Here is a 23,560-nt window from a genome sequence, read left to right as displayed (position 1 = left end):
CAAGGCACAAAGAAAGCGCCCCAACAGGATGGGAATGACCCTGGAAACTCGGGACCATGTTTGGCTTTAAGTCAACCCAACTGCCCTCCGGTCCTCCCGAACCCCCTGCCACTCCTCCCCTCGAGAATCCGTTCCCTCCATCCGCTCCCTCACTGCCGGTGCCTTTTTTCTTTCTTTCTTTTTTCTCCTTAAGAGAGTTGTAGCTACTCGGCCCAGGAGAGGCCGCGCTGGCCATGGGGCCCAGCCCTTCCCTTCGCGCCCGCCCGGGGCCGCCCTTCCCGCCGGAGCCGGCTGATTGATGGCCCGGCCGGCCGGGTCCCCCGCCTCGGTTGGCCCGCGAGCCGGCTGTGTGTTTTGGAAGCGGCGCAGCGGGCTGCAGCCCTCTGACGCCCGGAGCGGGCAGCGCCGCCCTTCCTTCCCCCCGGGCTCGGGCGGCGGCGCGGCGGCGGGTCCAGGCGGGCGGGGCGCGGGCTCGGGGCGGGGGCGCGGGCGGGGGTTCGGGGCGGGGACGCGGGCGTGCGCGCCGGGCGGGGCCGCCGAGCCAGGTCGGGGGGTGGGGAGGGCGCAGGCTCCGGGGCGGGGGCCACACCGCGCACGCCCAGCCCCACGGCCGCGCCGCGCCTCGCGGGACAGGTTCGGCCGGCGGGGCGGCGCCCGGCTCCCGGGAATAATGAGTGTCTGTCAGGCCGTCCCCGGGTGACTGGGCGGGGCGGGGCGGAGGCGGCGCGGGAGGTGGGGGCGGCGGGGGAAGGGCGCAGGGCGGGGTGCGTGTTTGCGCGAGTGACTCGGCCGACCCCTCCGGCGGCTGCCTCCACCCAAGTGGGTGGGGACCCGCCCAGCCCGGGCGGCCGCGGCGGCTCCCTCTCCCCTCCCTGACCCTCCCACCCCGGGTCCCAGCCTCTACTTACCCCGCCAGCCCCGGGAGGCTCGCAGAGCGAGCGGCGCCGGCGTCATGTGACTGCCCGGAGTTGGTGCCAGGAGCCAGAGGGGAGCCAGGAGCGGAGCCGCGCGGAGCCGGGGCCGAGCCGGAGCGCAGAGCGATTGCCCGCCGCACGCGCGCCTGTCCTCGTCCCTGTCCCCTGCGGCCGCCGCCGCCGCCGCCCGACCGGAGCGCTGACATTACTGCATTCGCGGGGTTCAAGGAAGCCCGGATCCGGGCCTTTATTTCTTATCTGCTGCGCTCAGCACCACGGCTCGCAAAGTAAGTCCCCTCTCGCTCACCTTTACTCGTGCCCGACTCCTGTCGCCCCCCTTTTCGGCGTGTCTCGTTTTTTAACCAGGAGCACGCAGTGGATGGGTTGAGGGGGGGGTGCAACGTGGGGGTGGGGACGTCTCTTGTCTTGGGAAAGTGCAACAGCTCTTGGCACCCGGGTGGAGGCGGCGAGGGAGGGGGTCCTGGGGTACAGCGGTAGCAAGTGTGGGATTCGGGAGAGCCACCGTGCGGATCTGGGGGTGCGGGAAGTCAGGGTGGTGGCGCCCGCCACGGCCCCGAGAGGGGCTTTGGCTTGGGGAGGGCGCTCACCTGTGTGGTCCCCTGGCCGCCGCCCGCCCGCGATTCCCTCCCAAGCCCCAGAAATCAGTGTTCGCCGCGTGTGGCAACGTTGTTTGGAGAAAGGTAGCGCCGAGGCCGCGCGCTCCTGCTCCTCCCCCTCCCGGTCCCCCTCGCGCCCGCGCCCTCCCCCTCTCCGCCCTCCACCCGCGCCCCCCGCCGCCCCCCCTCCCTGGACCTGCGCGCGGCCGCTCGCTCAGCGGAGCAAACTTGGAGCAGCCTTCCTGGCCCTCTGGGAAGAAACTTGGGCAATTGGGATTGGAAGCAGCATCCCGTTCTCTGTCCTGGAGTCCAGGCGCTGCCAGGGCATCTGGGTCTTCCGGGGCAAGAGAAATTGCGGGCCGGGTTAGAAGAGTCGTTCTCCTTGGGGGCACGGAGAGAACCTGCCGCAGTGTCTGGAGCAAGGATTGCAGCGTGGCTGGAGGCGGAGAGCGCCTTAGGGCCATTGCCTGCAGCGTTAGGAACCCCAGCCGGGTGTGGGCCCAGGGGCTGATTCCTGGACCAAGACCCATGAGACCTACATAACATTTCAGAGTAGCTCTCTTGGAGATAGCAGATAATACTTACAATTGTCTTTGCCATTTCTTTGGCAGATAATAGGGAGAACACTTCTGCCTTAAATTTTACAGCAATATACAGTAATTGTGCATAGAGAATGTTAAGACTTATTTTTAATAAATCCTTTTAAGCGGAAATTGTTCACCTTGTATTTCACTAAAATATAAACATTTTACACCGATTTTTGTACTAACTCAGTTTTTTTCCCCATTAATATCCCTCGAAACACTTTAAATATATTGGCTGTGTTTTCACAAGGGTCTTTGGTATCTGGGGAAAAGCATGAAGTGGTACTCTGACTTCATTTAGATTTAGTATCTCTAATTCTTAAGCAAAAATTAAATGAAAAATAGGGTCATTATAGGTTTTTCTACAAGCAATTTTGTGCTGTCCTTTTCTGAGTGTTTTATGTATGAGTTTGAGGAGCATATTTTAAAGAGAAGTCTATCTGGATGGTTATCTGCCTGACCCTAGGAAAGACTTGCTTTTGGGGAAAAAAATCTGAAAGCATTAATATCTCCAAAATTTTGTGAGTTGATAGTGTTTTTGAAGAGTCAACAAACGTCTCTTCTGGTTTGAAACAAGAAGTATGTTAGCTGACCTTAGGCTGTTACTAGTCTGAAATGAGATGCTTGATTAATTTAAACTCCCTGGAGAAACTATTTCTCAGTTTCTACAGTCAGTGGGATTTGTTGCAGAACTAGTAGAAAAAACCTAATGTAGTGTTGGTAAACTCAGTGAAGGTATACTGTTAGGAACATTTGGCTCGCATGAAGGAGAACGTAAGTATAAAAATCACAATGTGAGATTAACAAAGAAAAGTAGCTGCTTAGACCACAAGACCTTGTCAGATATAAAACAGCAACATAGCTTTGGAGAATACCGTTGTTTTTTCCCTGCAAAGTTTCTAAATTAAAACCCAGTCTTCTGGTTGCTATGGGCACAGCGATGCCTTTTTTTTCCTTAATTTTTTACCTTTAATTATGTCCACACAGGTTCCGAAATCTCTGATAATAGAAAGCTGAGTTAAACAGTCCTGGCTAACAAAATAAAAAGAAATAATGGGAAAGGGGCTATGAATGAATTACCTGAACACCCAAAAAAAAATAGACCTTTTAAAATATCTTTTCATAGTTGGTACTCTGTTCTAGAAATTGTATATCAATTTTGAATTAAATGAAATGTTAAGAACGGAATCACATTCTCATAAGGTGGATTTCTGTAGTTCTGTGTGCGTGTAGAACAGATGTGCAGCTGTGTGCATGCCTGCCTATTAACGTGCAATTGAAAAAGACAGTGAAAATTTGGAGTGCCTCTAGATGTCCTACCATCTATGTCTTGGAATTTAGAATTGGTCTAGTTTTCAGTTAAATTGGGGTAGCCCAATTGAAATCTGAATTCTTAACAGCCATACTCTGTCTTCGTTTTTCTTATGATGCTCTGAGCTGAACGAAAATCATCACCTTAACTCAGAACTTGATCAGAGCCACAGACCAGCCATCGGGACGTGGGAGAAAGGGACAAAAGAAATCTCCAGAAGGAGGCCCGTGCTAATTATGAAGGTCTCCCGCTGCCTGAATATGATAGAATCACATGTTCACTTATGATGTTTACTGTATGTGGCAGCTCCTATTTGTAAATAGGGCAGGTCCCCTGTATAAAGCTGGTGTTATTATTCACATCCATAGAACAAACACCTCCACCCCCCTGTTGTTGTCTTAAAAAACTCCAGCTGCTCATGAATATAGGGTCAGGGAGGGCCGGCTAAATGTTTCTCTGTGCTTTCTCTCCAGCACAGCCAGCAGAGCTGTTTCCTGTTCTTTGTTTCAAGGCTGGGGTTTGCGTCATACATTCCAAGTGGCATATGTGTGCTCTTTCCTGTTTCAGTCTGTTTTCTGGTAGATCAGTAGCCCAGACCAGGCTATGGTCCCTGCCCCTAAACTCCCTATCCCCACCCAGGGAGTTATCATGTCTCTACACACTCACCATTGCTTAAGATGCTCGTGTTATGTCATCATGAGAAGTCAGTTAACCTTTTTACATATACCCTTTACTCCAATGTATTTATATGGGAGAATAAAAACTTTCACCTTTTTTTTTTTTTTATATTTTCATGGCTAAATTGTGATTTGAAAAAAAAAAATGCATATCGTTGAAGAAATTTAAAAGAGTTTTTGATTTTTTTTTTTTTAATGCTTTTTCTTTTGGTTTTAAAGTGGGTGGTAGTGGTGTTAGGTAGCATCGGTTCGGTTTCAACTCATGGGGACCCTCTGTACAACAGAACGAAACACTGTCTGGTCCTGTGCCATCCTCACAATCGTTGGTATGTTTGAGCCCATTGTTGCAGCCACTGTGTCAATCCATCTCATTGAGGATCTTCCTCCTTTTTGCTGACCCTCTCCATTACCAAGCCTGAGGTCCTTCTCAAGGGACTGGCCCCTCCTGATAACATGTCCAAAGTACATGAAACTTACTTTGTGGGTAGAGTGTTTGTTTTGAGATAGGCATTTTGCCCTGAAGCTGTCAATTTTGGACTGGGATTAACACCTTACAGGTTAGGAGACCTAGCATTATCTGAATGGCGTGTGTGGCCCACCCATGTTCACATGTAAGGCAGGACGCTCCAGGCATCGAGGCTGCGTTGGATGGTGAATTTAAGCAGTCTTAGTTTCTAGTAGCCTGGGCTGACTTGAATATCTTGGAGAAGAATTCTTTAGAAAAATTATTGAAGCAGAATCTTAGATATATTGAGAAAATCCCAGGATCATTTCTTTTTAAGGACAAAGATTTTACTGTATTCTAGATCTGATTCCCATACTGTTTTGAAAATGAAAAAAGCTCAGAAGAAAAGGAGAACTGGAAATTAAAAATCCATTTAATGATAGCTTGGAAAATTTTAATCTTATACTTTGAAAATAGAAAGAGAATTCTCTCTTTTTTTTTCCCACAAGGACAACTTTTTCATAATACCTTTTTTTTGGCGGGGGGTGTATTCTAGTCAGTTGTGGTGTTACAAATTTATGGGTTAACTATTTAAAACCTACCTTAACAAATTATTTGCTTCTTGATTCTTCAGAAACTAAGTTTTAAAGAAATAGTTGGTTGAAAAAGAAAATTTGCAGCAAGTTTATTTTTTAAACTTCCCATTTTTGGATTTTCTTTAAAATATAAGGGAATTACCTACAATGCTTTCTAATGGAATTAATTCAAAAAGCTGCTGAAGCAGCGAAGCGGGCCGTATACTCCCCAAAAGTGGTGATAATAGTACTTTGGTGTTAACCTTCATGGCCTACTACATTCCTTCTTTATGGATAAAAAAGGGAAGTATAAAATATGGTATTAGGAAAGATACTAGAATCAAATAGTAGGCTACCTATTACTTTCCTTGGAAAATGATCTGAGTTTTGGAAAGTCTTAAGAGGAGACTCTTTTGGAGAAGGTCAACTTTAATATTAAGCTGGTCTGTAGGACAAGAGGCCCTTAAACTAAAATTCTTAAGTACAGACCCAAAGTGAAGCAGTTTTTTTGTTTTAGTTCCAAAGTTGGAATAGTCCAACTAGATTTGGTAGACAGAGTATTTGGCTTTCCCCTAATCATTCTTTCTTCCTCTTTTTTTTGGGGGGGGGGGCGCTGGTTAATAGAGATGATTAGAGTCTAATATTTTCTATCACAAAAAAGTTTTGGCAACTTTTAAAGGCTAAGTGAAACAACTGGGGGGAAATTATGCTAGTGTGATTGTTATAATACAAAAAAAAGGGGGGGGAGTATAAATTTCATCTCTTGACTTTGAATCATTATTCCTAACTCTGCTACACTTTACATCCATCCTCCCTTTAGATAATGCTTTTCTCCTTAATATTTCCAAGTCAACATTTTTGCTCTAAAATGCACAGTTTGCTCAGGTGGTATTTTTTGCGCTCCATTTTCAGACATTCTTGTGTTTAAAAGAAATAAAGACTAGCAAGCCCATCCTTTAAATACTGGGAATTACATTATTCTGGAATTCGGGTTTCTTCCTGAAATGCTTCATTTATCATTGGCTCTAGCTTAAAAAAAAATTTTTTTTTTTGATATCTGGCTTGCAACTATGTAATTTTTTAGTATTCTATGTAACATTCTAGTCAGAATTGATCTTGGAGTCAGAAGAAAAGGATTATCATGGGTTTCCGCATTCTTATTTTTGAGTCTGATCTGACCCCTTTTTAAGACCCCGCTTCTCATCTGAAGCAATAATGCCGGAGCTCGAGACAGGAAACCAGACAGCAGTCGGCCCTGATAAGGGAGAGCATTGTCTAAAGGAGGTAGCCCTGCCTTTTTTTCCCCCTTGCCTCGACTCTCCTTCCGTGAAATCTAGTAGTAATAAAAGAGACATGATGCTATAGAAACAGTTTCTGAAGCAGAACTAGGATTGTTTCCTTTCAAAGTGGAAGAAAAAGATACATGTGTGTGTGCTTGTGTGTGTATCTTTTTAGCTGACCCTATACTGATTCTGCAATGTCAGCTCAGTGCAATGGGACATTAAAAAATTATCTGTATGTTTTGTATCCTTCGGTGAGAGCGTGCAATAGTAAAACTTCTTTACTCTTAGCAAAACAGGTTCCTGGAGCTTTCTGAAACTCACTCCATTGTGTTGGCAGTCAGCATACATTATCATTTTCCCATCTAACTATAAAAGGGGGAAAGGACTGGAGTTGGAATGTAGCATATTAAATGCCCCTCAGCCTGTAACCCCTGGACCTACCTTGTACCCTGACTTTAGGCAGAGGGTGGCTCCCGAAACAGTCCCCTAAGGAGAAGGACTCTGAGAACCCAACTTGGTGTGGGACATGCTCAGGATAGTTGCCAGTCTCTGGAAGGTTTGGGGATCTTGCCAGGGATGGCCTGTTGCTAGTCTAGACCCAGGTCAGTGGAATTTGGCCAACTCTCGACCTAAGAGAGTCAAAGGGACATGGGGTCAGTGCATTCTACCCTGGAGAGCGCCCTGTGAATCAAGTGTGTTTTTTCTCCTTTGACCTCTTCTGTCATTCCCCTAACCATTGCTCTGTGAGCCTAATCACTGAAATCCGCTCCTTTATCCATTCTTGCACTTTACATCCTGATACCTCCCAAAGTTTTGCACCCTAAGACTACTTTCATTAGTAAGTTCAAGGTCCTATTCTGCTTAGTTTTCCAAACAAGGGCGTTTGTGTTTACAAATTGCATTTGAGAAGCTGAATTTTCAGGCTAGATTTTCCTTGTGTGATAGATACCTGGTAGACAGTCTTCCCAAGGCTTGGCATGTGAGAAGTGTAGTTTAACACCCGTTCATGTATTCATCACACAGGTATTTATTGAGCACGTACTCATTAGTGCTAATCTCAAATTATGGTCAATCATTATTCTTCGCGATGCCACAGGATAGAATAGATCTGCCGTGATCTAACCTGGAAAGGCATTTTGAAATCTTAATTGCCTGCTGGAACCTTCCGATAGGCCTGCTGAACATGGACCAGTGTGGGGCTGCATACCTCCCACACCCTCCCTTCTGGGGGAGTGACCCCAGCATAAAGTGATTTGTACCTGAAAGGCAGCCCCGCAGCACAGGACTCCAAAGCAGAACAGAAAGAACCGTAGGTCTGCAGGCGGACACACTTCTGTTCTTGGCTGCAGCTTCAAGCAGCTCTTTGAATTTGGGCGAGTCATTTCACCTCTGTTCCTCCATTTCCTCATTTCTAAAATAGGGATGAGGACCTGACCCTTCCACCTTTGTACGGTTATTATGAGGATTTCCGTATTTACTTGGGTAAAGCTGCCAATTTTTCTTAGCAGTTTTATGGACCAATTGCAGGTGCATTGGCTAGGAGGAAGAATAGCCTAATTTGGGGCCCTCCAGAATGGGTCTTTTGATGTGTGTCCAAGTGTACGCTCAGAGAGAGGTAGGCAGCTGGGGCCAGTTGGGAGGTGTTGAAATTGCTCCTACTGTAAATATACTGTTCACATATTCCCTATCCTCCCCCTACCCCCATGTACAAATCTTTGCAGAGAAATAACTATCCCACTATTACTGTTTGGGGTGTCAGACTACTTTGAATTCAAATCCTGGCTCTACAATTTAGCAGCTGTGCGATCATAGACAGATTACATTACCTCTGTGTGTTTCCAGTGTTCTCATCAGAAACATGGGAAAGTAGTACCCACCTCTTAGGAACGAAATGACAGGATCCATGTAAAGGATAGCCCCTGGGGATTTCCACCATTACGAAGGTGGTGGTGATCAGCCGGGCACCAGGGACATCACTTAGCCTCTTTCCTAGGTTGACAAAAGTATCCTTTTTTAAAAACCTACTGTCTTTCCCCTCCCCCCATGCTTCGTCTCCATGCAGTTGCTTCTTTTTTTTTTTTTTTTTTCCCTATTTTAGGTTTTGAACAGAGAGTAGAGACTATGACACTAGACTTGTTTAGAAGGCCCCTCTGGGTGGGTTAAAAAAATTCTCTGAGGATGATACTGATTAAGTTTCTGAAAGGCCTCAGGACAGGCAAGATTAAGGTTAGCAGCAAGAACTTTTTGTTAAGAAAGTTTGGTTTAATAATGTTTCACTAGGTTAACCCTGGAAACCCTGGTGGTGTAGTCGTTAAGTGCTACGGCTGCTAACCAAAAGGTCGGCAGTTTGAATCCACCAGGCGCTGCTTGGAAACTCTATGGGGCAGTTCTACTCTGTCCTATGGGGTCACTATGAGTCAGAATCGACTCGACAGCAGTGGGTTTGGTTTTGGTTAGGTTAACCCTGGAGGTGGCGGGGGGGCCTTGTTTATTAAATAAGATTTGAAGTGCGTTCAGAGAGAAAGGGAATTGACTGTAGCACACCTTCTGTATGCTAAAGTGCACTTACATTAGCTCCTGTGCGAAACCAGGAGCCTTGTAGCACAGTGGTTAAGTACTTGGCTGCCAACTGAAAGGTTGGCAGTTTCAAACCACCCAGCCATCTGTTTCCATAAGGATCATAGCCTAGAAAACCCCCGTGGGGCAGTTCTACTCTATTACGCAGGGTCACTATGAGTTGAAATCTACTTGATGGCACCTAACAACAACCATGCCCAACCAAAAACAAAAAAACCCTCTATTTATCGAAGCAGTGTGGTCTCCTTTGGGGAATGGGGAGAAAGTCCGCTAAAGGAGCATCAGGCATTTCTGTCCTTTAGGTGATCAGAATCCAGGTGGTGATATAAGACACAGCATTTAGAAAGTTAAAAGACTGAGCCCATCTAGGTAAGAAGAGGCAGCTTCAAATCTTCCAGGGAGCACTCAGCTGGCAGCCCAGAGTGGGGAGGGCCTTGAGTTGGTCTTTGAAGAATTAGGCAGATTTAGATAAGCCGGAAGGGGGGGGGCATTCCACACTGGTTGCCCGGCATCAGGGCCAAAAATGGACAAAGGGCATAGGGAGGGGGGCAGCCAGCAACCAAGGGCACTTGTTGGAGCAGGGGGCAGCTGGTTGGAAAGGGGGTGCCAACTTTGGACACTCAAACTCACTCTGTAAGTCCTGAGCATCCTGTCGGGGGAAGGTTTTGAGCTTGGGAAGGACTTTGGGAAAATTGAGGTGGCAGAGGGATAGAGGCTTAATTGGAAGGGTGAAGGGGCTGGGGTGGGCAGAAAAGTAGAGAGAAAACTCCAATAATGGAGTCTTGAGACACTGAGGGCCCGGACTCCAATGGCAGTAGTAGAATAGAAATAGAAAGAAAACGTGGTGAGGAGGACTCAAAAGATGACCCCTAGGATGGCGAGACTTCATCTCATGTACTTTGGATATGTCAGGAGGGACCAGCCCCTGGAGAAGGACATCCTGCTGGGTAAAGTAGGGGGTCAGTGGAAATAAGAAAGACTCTCAACCAGATGGATTGACACAGTGGCTGCAACAATGGGCTCAAACAACAATGATTGTAAGGATGGCACAGGACGGGACAGTATTTTGTTGTGTTGTGCCTAGGGTTGCCGTGAGTCAGAGCTGACTGGACAGCACCTAACAACAACAGCTGTCAAGGTTTCAATGGTGGATGGATTACGATGTCCCCTCCCCCCCCCCAAAAAAAAACCCTATTGCTGTTGAGTCGATTCCGACTCATAGTGACCCTATCATACAGGGTAGAACTGCCCCATAGAGTTTCCAAGGAGCACCTGGTGGATTCAAACTGCCGGCCTTTTGGTTAGCAGCCAGAGCTCCACCCAGGTTTCCGCCTAAGACACAGAATAAGGGAAATGGGAGAAGAGGGCAGGGGCCAACCTTTTAGAGGTAGGATCAAGGAGGAGGAAGATTTGACTTTGGGACATGTTGAATTGGTTCTCTTACATAGCAATGGGTCACAGTGCTTCTCTGTTTCCTTTTATTTGTTTAGAGGGGGCAGTATCCAAAGGTTCAGGGGTTCTATGTGCTAAACATTTAATAGAGAACCTTCAGGAGCAGAGTGAATTGCCACCACCCTGATGATTTTTCTGGTGGTTTGTAAGGTTCCAGCCATCCTTATCCTTGTTCGGGCTGGAATTTCAAGGAACCAGCTGCCAACTGGAGCCAGTTGGTTCCTCCCAGCCTCCCACTCTCTGCAGGGTGTGGCCCATGGGTGGAGGCCCCTTGGGGTGGAGTGGGGTGGGTCTCCAGCGATAGGGCACCACATCGGCCAGGCAGATGAGAGGCAATGTGGCCTCACGCAGGCCTTCTGGATTTGATTATATAACGCTTCACAGAGGACAATTGTGAGGGCATGGGGTAGGCCTTGTAAGATACTGCCATACTGAAGGGCTTGGAGAGCAGGTTATACAGTATGGGCAGTTTTCAATTTATCTTGGGTTGCTTGCCCTTAAAACTGAAATACAAAATTGTCACACAGCATAAAAAAAAAAAAAGGAAAACAAGTGTGTAATCTCTTGGTAGGAGAAATTGTGGTTGTTAGGTACCAGTGAAGTTGATTTTCAACTCATGGAGACCCTAGAGTCGGCTAAATTTCTTAAGGAGGGTGGGGATTTGCTACTAACCAGGTGGCTGGTTTTCCCCACCCCCACAGCAGCTTTGCTGGGCCTCCGCCTGGAAATGTGTAGGGATTTTGCTGGGTGGCTGCTACCTTTGCACCTGTCCTTATTTACATGCAAAATCAATTGCTTCACTTGGTCTTTCCGAAGTACAGGGTGTGGGCAGAATCTTATCTGAAGCCATGTCCTGTTTGGACAAGTTGGACTCGCCTTGGCAACTCTCCATAGGGTGGAGCAGATGGGTGGAGGCAGGAAAGTAAAATTGGGTGGCTTGTTAGCAGAGAGAGGAGAGAGGGCGGATTGTTTGCTCACTGGATCATTATATTTAATCTGAAACTAAATAATTAACTTCTTTCCCATTTACCAAACATTTTAATGCAAAGTAACTAATTTATGAGGGGCAAAGATTTAGAAATATTCTGGGGGAGTTTTCCTTTCAAACCAACCATGGAAGCCTGAGGTAGGTGAAACTCACCGAGTGATAAGAAAACAGGACATATTTGCAGGTAGGTGCAAACATTTGGCTTTTCTGAAAGGAACCTCCAACTTAAAAATGTTTCCTTACATCCATTGCCTGTCCTCTTGTGTTTCTGGCCTGGACTCCCCGGGCAACAGCCATTAAGTAGCATCTGATCCCTTCGGAGTTTTGGAAGGCTTTGGGTGTAGAAGTGAAGAAAGCAAAGCTTGTCTGAAAAGGAGGTTTAGCTACAGGGATGTTGCTTGCCCGCCTGGTTGCCCTCCTGGCCAAGCGCTACACACACGCACACCCACACACACACAGATTTTTTTCTTAATTTTTTTTCCCCCACTGAAGTTCCTTTAGGGGAATAAAGGGTGGGGGACGGTAACATGCTTCCTCCTTTAAGAATCCAAACACTTGGGAGAGTTAAAAAGGGACACTTAGAGATGGCCTGTTGTTTTAATCTTCCTCCTTATACCTGGCCGAGGTCAGCTAGGAAACAAAGACTTGATCTGAGGAAGGCAGGTAGCATTAGCGCAAGCTGGAACCTTGGTGGCATGCTAACCAAAGGGTCGGCAGTTTGAATCCACCAGGTGCTCCTTGGAAACTCTGTGGGGCAGTTCTACTCTGTCCTATAGGGTCGCTGTGAGTCAGAATCGACTCAACAGCACTGGGTTTGGTTTTTTTGGTTTGGGCTGGGGGTAGATGAAGCAGGAATGCTTTGAGAATCTGGGGAAGGAAATTAGGACATGGGAAGGGTTATAAAAAGGGAAGATGAGAAGGGAGGATGTCAGAGGCAGGTCCTGCTGTATCTCTAAGAAACAGGAAGAAACTTCTTTTTTCTCTTGTTCTAAAACTGAAGACTCTGGTTAAATTAAAACCGTGCACACACGCACTCATTCTCTCTTTCATGCTTCTGAGGAAGGGGCAGTCATTTATAAGTTTGCTTCTTTAGTAAAACATGCTCTCCTTTCACAACAAGCTTCAAAACAAGCGACTTTGAACGGAGGTTTGGTGACATCATAACCTCCCCTTACATTAAAAAAAAAAAATTAAGGACCCAGTATTTCTAAGCTCTGTAGCTCATTCTAACCCTCATAAAGCAATTGTCGAGTAGGCCTCATCGAGGACTGAATAGGCCTCTGAAACTGAACTATATTGCTTCTGGAACTGCACGTAAATGATTAACCAAGGCTTTTAATAAATAATCACACAGTTTTGCATTTTGGCAAAAAATCTGACCCTTGTGTTGTCATCTGAAAAGTCAGGCGTGTAAATGGAGAGTGTGAAGGGAAACCTGGGTCTCTTCCTTTTTGAGGAAAATCCAGTCTTAAATTGGCCCTTCCCAGAGAATTGACAATTTGGCAAGATGACATTTGCTCCAGTTACGGAAGATTATTTTGACAATGATGGCCTTCCTATATTTCTGCTTTTAAGCACCTTGATAACTTTTTTTTTTTAAATCAGTTTTGCCTTTTTTCCCCCATTCCTGTTTTAAATACAGTTTTGGTATCCTGGGATCACTTACCTTAGCTTTAGAATGTGCGTCTGCTAAGCCGGTTAAATACAGCTAAGATGTCAATGTGTTTGTGATCACAAAATAGTTGTAAGAAAAAACAGAACCACATCTGGGGCCTCCCCGTCTCTGTGATACATAAAATGGTTAACAGAATTCCTGCGCTTGGTTAAAACCACTAGATTTAAAGACCCTGAGGTTAGCAAGCTGGGTTTACTGCTGGAGCGTCCTAAGTCTCTAAAACTTGGTTTAGTGCACCACCTACTGGTTCTACCTAAGATTGCTGTCAGTCTTGTCCAGTAGATTTTCTACAGCATGTGTAGTTTATCTGGCTTTCTTTAAAATGCCAGTCATATTCCCAGAGCACTGAGCTGCCAGTACATAACAAAAGCTACCAAGTTCAGGGCCCCTAATTCTTCCAGTGCTTAAGTTACTTCTCAGTTATATGGAAGGCACTTTGGGGACACCACAGTTACTCCTTTCTGATTTCAGACCAGAAATCATAGACAAAGTCAATACTAACAGCAAAAGTTCCACTAAGAGAGATTTGGGCACAGTGAGTATAGAATGTAAAATATTTTAGCAAGTAAAGAAAAGCCTTTTCGTGTTAATGTGGTTGTCTTTCTAAACTTGCTTAGCTTAGCCTAGTTGTTTTATTTAAAAAAAAAAAATTAATTACAGGGTTAATAAATTTTAAAATTGGCACACAGATGTGTCTAAAGCTGCCCTACGCCCATCCCCATGCCACACCCCAGAAGCTTTTGTTAGTCTAGGGTTTATCATTCCAGGTCTTGTCTTTGCCTATCATTCATCTTCTCTGTTGTTCTATAACCTTTGACTGTCACTAATAGTATACCTAATCAGTCATTTTAGAAGCCACCCACTTGGGAACACAGTAAAATTAAATGTGCGGTGGACAGTGGGTTTGAGTCTGTTTATAGTGATGTTTGAATTTTGCACACAGATTTTTTTTTATTGTCCAGTGATAAATTATTTAGCTAGGAATTTGAAAACCATAATATTCTAATTGTTATTCCTTCTTCATTTATTAGCTGGAAGACTTCTCTAGTGAGAAATATCCCTTCATCAACAACTTAGTTACTGAGGTACAGCTCTAAGGAATAAATGAAATGCCATTACAGATCTTTTTTAGTAAAAACGAACCAGGTTTTGTTGGGACCGGTGCTTTATATTGGACCTTAGTTTTTTTCTTAAGGATTACAAGACTTACAAAGCACTATTTTCCTTAAGTTAAGATGTGAAAAATTAACAAACAGAAGTTTAAAGTAATGTCTTAAAATGATTTAAAAAAGAGTAGGTTAATGTAAAATTCATTGCTAAATGGATTCAGTAGTCTTTGCTCTAGGCATTAGAAAAAAGTTGTCGAAGGCCTTATGAGCTTCCTGGTAGAGTCAGAATTTGAGCCCGAATGAACTCCAGAGCCCTTCATCTTAATTATTCTACCATGCTGCTGTTACTGGTAGTAAAGGGTGCAAGGTAACACAAGCCTAGCTAGGAAGCTATTGTGGTGGGGCAGTTGTGAAGTGACAAGGCCCTATATGAGCTCGCATACAGGATGTAAGCAGCTGCTTACAATTAAACTGAATTTAGTCCGAGTTTCTTTTTAGGGGAGGAGGGGCTTGACCTCTAAGGCTAGGTATGTTAGCAAAGAGGCAAATACCAGACATTGCTCCAAAAGTTGGAGCCAACAAACAGTGCTGTGTGTACAGTATGAGTATCCAAAACATTGTGTGTGCATATTTGTTAAAATAGAAATTATTTTAAAAGCAAGGGGTTTAAAATGTTTTGCTTTTTTAATCTCATTGGATCTTCCTAAAGCTTGGTGAAACAGGTAAGGGAGTTATTGACTACATTTTACTTGTAAAAAGAGTTGCCCCCACAGCAGGGCAAAGATGCAGGTTGCCGGCTAGAGTGTCCAGGCCAGGGCTTTTTCCTTAGACAGCTGAGAAAGTGAGCGCTTTTATTGAGAAAGATTCTTACCAAGTTACTGCCTAGTGGAGTGGATGAATCTGTAAGGGTCAAGTCAAGAGGCTTGTGGGGATGGTTGGTGGGCGGCTGCAGCAAAGTAGGACTGCTAAATTATCTGACCTTATTGATGTAAACAGGCAATCGCCCATCTTTTGTTTAAGGTCTGCTGTGGAGCATTGGACAACAATTCTTAGAATGATGTCCATCTGACCAGCTGCTAGGCTGGGAACTGGTTAATAATAGATCCCAAGACACAAAAGGGGTTTTCATCCTTCATTATGAAATCATCCATTTTTTCACTGCCTGTTGGGGTTTTGTTCTTGCTGGAATACATAAGAGGGTAGTAGCACCATTGAGTTGAGCTCCCTGGTGTCAAATTGTCTTGGCGTATTAAAATACATCCTGTGATGTAGGAAAATATGATTTTGAAGTCAGGGCCTTATATCAAGCTAATGATAATATTCACATGTTGTCATGAGACCCAGAAGAGGGGTTCTTCAAAGAAGCAACAAAATACAGCACTACACAGTATTTTAAAATCATATGTGAAGGTTTCTTGGTAGAACATGGACACTATAAGTTACAGGATTGCCATCAGGGAGGTGGGGTGGGAAGTTGTAATACTGAAATACAGGAAGTAACCTAAAACCGGGGACTTCTGCAGGTTTTTCAGGTAGAACTCAATCTAGATTGTGTTTACTTTCCCACCTAAACCAGGGAGATCTATAAAGACCTTTTCACCTCTGCCAAAGCACTGAACACATAACCAAATTTGGACAATTAAGTGCCTGAAGCAGGCTTTTGAAGATCTGAGTAGTAGCTAGGCAGTGATTCTGTAACCTGAGAGATACAGGTGAGCATCGAACAGACTGAATGTTTTGTCCTGTGAGGAGACAGTTGCCTTGGCATAGAGTAGTACAGAACACAGAAGAGAACGGAGGGATAACAATAGAACGTAGGAGGAGAGACGTACAGGCAGGACAGGATCAGGGTGAACATTTCCTTTACATTTGGCTAAGGAGTACCTAAATTCTCTAATGAGAAATTGGAGTGAATACCAAAACAAGCTAATATTCTCCATATGTAAAAAGTACCTAGAAAACAATAAGGGGAAGGGGGAAGGCTCAAGACTTGAGGAGGCATTTGTCCAAAGAAGAAATAGAAATGGCCAGTAAAGACGGGGGTAGATTTTCAACTTTAATCATTAAATCAATTTAGAATAAAAATAATATGAGGCTTACAAATTGGCAAAGCTTTTTTTTTTTATATAAAGTGATAATATGGTAAAAATGTTGGAAGCAGTTTCTATTTTATCGATAGAAGTAATAGAACAACTTTGCTGGATGCACTTTGCATTTGATAATGCTTTGGAAAATAAATACATGCTACTCACCCAGTAATCCCCCCTACAGAAACTTTATCCTAAAAATTTAAGGATGTGCAGGAGAGTATAAGTAGAAGGATGCTCATTGTTATTGGTAATAATGAATACTTAGAAGCAACCTAAATGCCTAACAAAAAAGGGGTAAGTTAACGAAACTGATTTGTTCACACAACGGCACACTGAACTTGATGGCTTGGAGCCGTACTTATTGAAAAGAAACATTTTCATAATATTGTCAAATTAAAGAGGTGGCTACTGAATAATAATATGAACACTGTGATCCATTATAAAAATGATTGGAAGGATAAGAGAAAAAATATTAATGATGGTGGATCTAGCTTTTCTTTTTGCATGTTCCCTGCCCCCGCGGTTTTTCTGTAATGAACATAAGAGGAAAGGTGTTTAGCATTCATATGTAACATGAACTTCCATATTGAGTTGCACAGTGAGCTTAAGCAAGCTTTGCTGCTCCGAAGGGCCTGTACGTGTTGTTCCAGAAATGTATTTGAGTTAAAAATGCTGGTTGGCCCTCCTCTGGTTATGACCATGGAGTCTGGTTTTAATTATATAAAACGGCATCTTTCATAGGTAAAGGAAACAGATTCCGGCCATTCTGGGGAGCAGGAGAGGGGCCAAGAGGGGGAGCGAGGAGTATTGTATTTTATTTTTCCTAGTTTATATTTAACAAAACCTCAGAATTTAGACGGACACCTTGTTTTGTTTTCTAGGCTAAACACCAGAGCACCTTAGAAGGTTTAACCAAGAGAATGCTTATGTTTGACCCAGTCCCTGTTAAGCAAGAGGCCATGGACCCTGTCTCGGTGGTAAGTTTTGTGAAATTGAACGCTTCTCCAGCTTTATCCCAAGTGATAACTATATTACTGTATCAAGTTATTCTTTCAAGTTTCTTATTACTTGACAAGCATTTATTTGATAGGCAAACTTTTCGCAAAGTCCGTGGTAGCGAGCGAGGTATACACCCTCCTCATAACCATGCATCCTTTAATGTAATGGGATCCATATTTCTTTAAGACCTGTGTGTCACATCCGCCAAGATTATAATCAGCCCTGAAGTTAGGCCACAGGAGAACCTGGCCATGACAGGGTAGGTTTACGAAAACTTTAGTCCTCTTATAATTAAAAATATATTAAGGATAAAATTATTTGCTTAAAAGCCATTGACAACAGCCATATGGAGCTATGATTGTGTGAGAGAAGACCCAAGAGAAGTGAGCAAGAGAAAGAACTTGGCACTGAGGGTGGAATTTAGTTTTGCTTGGAAGAGTCTAGCTGGGCGGGAATTATGTTCATGGTCCTTTTCAACACCTTGCCTCTCTCTTAAGCCAGGCCACGCTAGATGCTGTTAGGCCACCAGGGGACTAATCATTAGTCCAGGTGTTTATTTAGGCACAACACGAGTGCTGTGGAGAGGAGACATCGGTGACAACAGAAAGGTGTCCGACTTCAAAGCAGGAAGTGGTTTATTAAATATTAAATAACACGGCAACACTCCCACTCTGTCTTGTTCTTTTCTTCCATGGGCTTGCAAAATATTCACAAGGGGGAAAACTTGGCCTTCGTTGTGCATCTGAAGGTTGGTAATGACACGCTTGCAAAATTAGATCATCTTTATGTATTGGCTGTGGAGGTTCCTGCCAAAAGTGTTTATACGAGACATGGGGGTCACTCCAAGGCCCTTGGAACTGAGTTGCCATGGATATTATTAACCCAGGGAAGTGTTTACCAGTGTCTGTAATGAAAAGTTAAGTGAGAGCGGGTGCAAGGAAATAACGTTTTATCATCCAGCATGACAACTGGATAACTGAGTGTCTGAATATAATAACTGAGCGATAAGAAGTATATCCATCGAAAGACTAAATTGACCTGTAATCGTTACTCAGCGCTGTCATCGTGTTCATCAGATTGCTGCCCCCCTCAAACTATTGTATGATCCTATTGGAAGAAAATTAAGGTATAAAATTTCTCCATTAATTATATCCTTAAAACTTGAATGGATTTTTAATACCAAAGAATGAGTTTTATTTTAGAAATGATGCAGGAGCAACAGTGGTGCATCTTACTATCCGGTGTGCTTTCAGTGCTTTTAATCAAGCATGAAAATATGGTCAAGAGCCTAATTTAAAGCTAAAAGGAACATCCATGTTGCTAAGTTGGCATGATAATTAAGTGCAAGGAAATGCACTTAACTGAAAAATTGGAAAATAAAATGAATTTAAAGTACCCGTTATACTTGTAATGTTGTTACTTAAATGGAGCTAAAACACTTAGAAGTATTTTTACACTTAATGATCTTTTTCTTCTTTATGCTCCAGTTTTCAGCTTCAGCTAACACTTATAGGATTTAATTAGATAGTTTTACCAAAAGTTAGTGTCAGTCCTTACTGTGAAGTTTTTTTAACCCCTTTAATTTAGCGAAACCTCAGTTAACTGAAACATTTGGGGAGTAGGGTGTTATGGTTATTTTATGTAACAGAATTAAATTTAAAACTTTTGTTTCCACTCTTAAATCTTTAAATTTCATCTCCCCTGCCTTCATAAGTAGAGTTTATTGAACCTAATTTATTATTCTTTTTTTTGTTCTAATTCAGTCCTTGACCTAAAGGTTGAAGTCTCTGGCTATTCAAATCAGTGTTGTAAGGAAGAAGGCAGTATATGCAAGATTTTTTTGTCTTAATTCCACATATGAATAAGGAATTTTCTGGTGACTTACTCGCCTGCCCCTTAAAGAGAGCACTGCCAAAGCAATCTGCCTGTTTGGTATTTTGCTGTAGTTTACAGAAAGTGAGGAAATGTCATCTGTCTTAACTGAAATACAAGTGCTTTCTGCTTTTGTTTGCATACCATTCTCTGCTAAACCTTGTGCTTTGAAGCAGATGGTTAAGCTTTGGGTTTTCATGTTAAAATTTGTAAGAATGGGGAACAGATAGATACCCAGATCTAGGAGTCCCTGGGTGGTGTAAATGGTTAATATACTTAGCTGCTAACCAAAAGGCTGGCAGTTCCAGTCCACCCAGAAGTGCCTTGGAAGAAAGGCCTGGCAATCTACATCTGAAAAATCAGCCATTATGGAGCACACTTCTACTCTGACACACATGGGGTCACTATGAGTCTGACTCGACGCCATAGCAACGGGTTACTGGTGATCCACAGGCCTGTGCCTGGATCTCTGCTACTTACTGGTCATGTGATGTTGAGAAAACCACCTCCAGCTCCCTGAGCCCCCATTGTTTTAAATCAGGAAAATTGGAGATTTTCATTTGTAAAATTGGAGACAGCATGTGTATATAAAACGCACATGTAAAGGAATTGTTTTTGCCAACGCATTTCCAAAGAAATGTGCTGAAAGTTAAAGGATTTTTTTGAGGAAGCAAGAAAGAAAATAAATTGTAAAAAAGTATTCTTTCTTATCTTCATTTAGGAAGATTACTTTTGAAGAAAGTGTGTTCCTTTTTTCCTCTTCTTTTTTTTTAGTGAAGATTGCCGCCTAACAGACTCTTTACAGATGGAGAAGTACTTAAAATCAGCAGTTGTTCTGCTCTGTTCTAGCAAAGCCTTTCCAGGACTTTCATGAGGCCGGTAGAAAGAGTGCTTTCTGCTTTTGTTTGCCTAGACGGGCATGACATTTGCTGTTTCCAGAGTGCTTGCTTATAAATGAACCCCGCCTTCCTGCACTTGGAGCCCCACCCTTGCTGGAAGATTCTTTTGACTTGCCATCACCCTGTCCCAGATGTTCATTTTTTTCACATTAATGAAGATGAAATAGAGACTTGATATATGTTTCACTCAGTCGCTGCACCAACGTAAGCTGTCTGGTAATGGAAAATTCACTAAAACTAATTCCTAATAAAAAAAACTATTCTCACTTTAGTATAAAGTAATAGGGCTTCAGGAAATTATCCAAACGTTGTGCCTTTTTTCCCTTTCACAATTCAAAATCATTTTTTCGAGGTTCAAAAAGGATTGGTATTACCCGTAGCCTCGTTGGTAATAAAACCTTGCTAAGAATGTGTGTTAATATATTACCTTCGTTCATCAAATATTTATCGAGCACCTGTGCTAGGTGCTCAGCTAACATTTGAGTGAGAGACACTGGGGAGTGTGAACAGTTGAATACATGTCACCACAGAAGGAAAGACCCCTTTTCTTAATAACAGTTCTTTTTGAAAGTTAAAAACTATTACCAACCTTAATGCTTCCTGGGTAGAAGTGCTTGGCTAAAGCACTTGGTTATTAACTGAAAGATTAGCAGTTCAGATCCACCCAAAGGCACCTTGGAAGAAAGACCTGGTGATCTACTTCTGAAAGATTAAAAAACAAACGAAAAAATAAATGTGTTGTCATTGAGTTAATTCCACTCCTGGCGACCACCACTGAAAACCCTGTGGGGCACAGTTCTTCTCTGGAACATATGGGGTTGCCATGAGCTGGAATCAACTCAACCCAGCGGAAACTGGGTTTTTTTTTTTTTTTTTTTTAGTGAGGTGAGAGTCCTGGTGGTACAGTGGTTAAGAGATCGGCTGCTAACTAAAAGGTCAGCAGTTTGAATCCACCATCCGCTCCTTAGAAACCCCATGGGGCAGTTCTGCTCTGTCCTACAGGGTTGCTATGAGTTGGAATCGACTTGATGGCAACAAGTTTGGTTTGGTTTTGGTAATGGGGCGAGGGAGGGGGAGGAGACTCTTGCTATGTCTGTTTTCAGAGGTGTCTGCTCCAGGACACAGGGTTTCCTCAGGTAAGCAGTACGGCAGAGGACATTGGATGTCCATTAGTGGCTTGCTGTTGTTGTTAGGTGCTGTCGATCAATTTTAGCTCCTAGCGGCCTCATATGAGAGTAGAACTGCCCCATAGGGTTTCCTAGGCTGCAGTCTTTGTGGAAGCGTATCTCCAGGTCTTTCTCCTATGGAGCTTCTGGGCAGGTTTGAACTGCCAGCCTTTAGGTTAGCAGGCAAGTGCCTAAGCATTGCACCACGAGGGCGCCTTCCGTCCGTGACACAGGTACCTTTTCTGCTCTGACAACACTTGGCCTCTGATTAGGATTTGGGCTGGTGCAGCCACTCTGATTTGCACTGCTTTGTTAGACGATAGGAATGGTCTGAAACAGGAGGAGTGACTATTACCAGGGCGTACCAGCCCAGAGCACACACCCCAGTGAACACTTCTCAGTCCTTACACTATGAAGAGCCAGGTTATTGCAGACTAATGGCAGTGGCTTGTGCCTCCACCCAAATAATTAAAATAAATGTGTCTTATATAAGGTTCTGGCAAACAGTGTTGTGAAATTTGCTAGTGAGACAGTTTGAGGGACCAATTTTGGTTCACCCTTTGGTGAAGCAGTCGGGCTGGAAATAGTTAATTACATATTCAGGGCTATGTCCCTGTCTAAATGCATCTCCCTACATTTAACCCTTTATCCTTACAGTAACCCCACCTTCAAAATAGGGGCCCGGGCATTCATGTGAGAGCAAACTTATCAACAAAACCGTACCTAATGTTTGTAAGGCTTCGATTTATGTAGGGCTTTCTCTTTCGTTATGGCTTGAGAAACTTGAGCATATTTTTAAATTTGCAAATCTCCCAGGCTCTTAGTTCCTAGTTTCCTTAAACTTACCCTGTGATCACGAACTGATGGTACCAAAGGAAGAAGCCCAAGCTGCACTGAAGGCATTGGCAAAAAACAAGGCTTCAGGAATTGATGGAATACCAATTGAGATGTTTCAACGAACAGATGCAGCACTGGAAGTGCTGTTTCGTCTATGCTAAGAAAATTGGGAAAATAGCTACCTGGCTAACCGACAGGAATAGATTCACGTTTGTGCCCATTCCAAAGAAAGGTGATCCAACAGAATGCAGAAGTTATCGAACAGTATCATTAATGTCACACGCAAGTAAAATTTTGCTGAAGAAAATTCAAAAGTAGTTACAGTAGTACATCGACAAGAAACTGCCAGAAATTGAAGCCAAATTCAGAAGAGGACGTGGAATGAGGGATATCATTGCTCATGTCAGATGGATCCTGGCTGAAAGCAGAGAACACCAGAAGGAGGTTTACCTGTGTTTTACTGACTCTACCAAGGCATTTGACTGTGTGGGTTGTAATAAATTATGGATAATATTGCAAAGAATGGGGATTTCAGAACACTTTATTGTGCTCATGAGGAACCTGTGCATGGACCAAGAGGCAGTTGTTCAAACAGAACAAGGGGATACTGCATGGTTTAAAATGAGGAAAGGTGTGCGTCAGGGTTGTATCCTTTTATCATAGTTGTTCAGTCGGTATGCTGAGCATATGATCCAAGAAGCTGGACTATATGAAGAAGAACAGGGCATCAGGTTTGGAGGAAGACTCTTTTTTTTTTTAATATGCAGGTGACACACTTTGCTTACTGAAAGCGAAGAGGACGTCAAGCACTTACTGACGAAGATCCATACCTTTGGTATGGATTACACTGCAACGTAAAACAAAAATTCTCACAACTGGAACGATAAGCAAGATGATAAATGGAGAAAAGATTAAAATTCTCAAGGATTTCATTTTGCTTGGATCCACAATTAACACCCCTGGAAGCCGCAGTCAAGAACTCAAATGATGTGTTGCTTGGGCAGATCTGCTGTAAAAGACCTCTTTAAAGTGTTAAAAAGCAAAGACGTCACTTTGAGGACTAACTCGCACCTGACCGAAACCCTGGTGTTTTCCATTCGCCTCATATGCATGTGAAAGCTGGACAGCGAATAAGGAAGATCGAAGAGAATTGATGCCTTTGAATTATGGTGTTGGCGAAGAATAATATTGAATATACCACGGACTGCCAGAAGAACAAACAAATCTGTCTTGGAAGATGTACAGCTAGAATGCTCCTTAGAAGCGAGGATGGCAAGGCTGTGTCTAATGTACTTTGGTCATGTTATCGGGAGGGACCATTTCCTGGAGAGGGACTTCATGCTTGTGAAGTAGACCTCAGCAAAAAAGAGGAAGACCCTCAACAAGATGGATTAACACAGTGGCTGCAACAATGGGCTCAAGCATAACAATGATTGTGAGGATGGCGAAGGACTAGGCAGTGTTTCCTTCTGTTGTACACAGGGCCGCT

At 43.8% G+C, this 23,560-nt stretch overlaps 1 protein-coding gene across 3 annotated transcripts in view; it reads left to right on the top strand.

The window, feature by feature from the left end:
• The first annotated feature begins 616 nt into the window (after positions 1 to 616).
• The window catches only part of KLF3 (KLF transcription factor 3), a 42,801-nt gene continuing 19,857 nt past the window's right edge, over positions 617 to 23,560 (top strand). The window contains exons 1-3 of one of the 3 annotated variants that reach the window (XM_049886359.1): positions 617 to 676; positions 917 to 1,201; positions 17,180 to 17,275. In XM_049886359.1, the coding sequence (XP_049742316.1) occupies positions 17,219 to 17,275 (57 nt within the window). In that variant the 5' untranslated portion in view covers positions 617 to 676; positions 917 to 1,201; positions 17,180 to 17,218. Of the gene's footprint in view, positions 677 to 769; positions 1,202 to 17,179; positions 17,276 to 23,560 lie in introns of those variants that run through there. The other 2 variants (XM_049886360.1, XM_049886357.1) reach the window with 2 other exon arrangements.

This window comes from Elephas maximus, chromosome 5, assembly GCF_024166365.1.
Source record: "Elephas maximus indicus isolate mEleMax1 chromosome 5, mEleMax1 primary haplotype, whole genome shotgun sequence".
In the NCBI taxonomy this organism is placed as follows: Eukaryota; Metazoa; Chordata; class Mammalia; order Proboscidea; family Elephantidae; genus Elephas; species Elephas maximus.
Note: the sequence above shows the minus strand (reverse complement) of the source record. Positions and strands in the feature narration are given on the sequence as shown.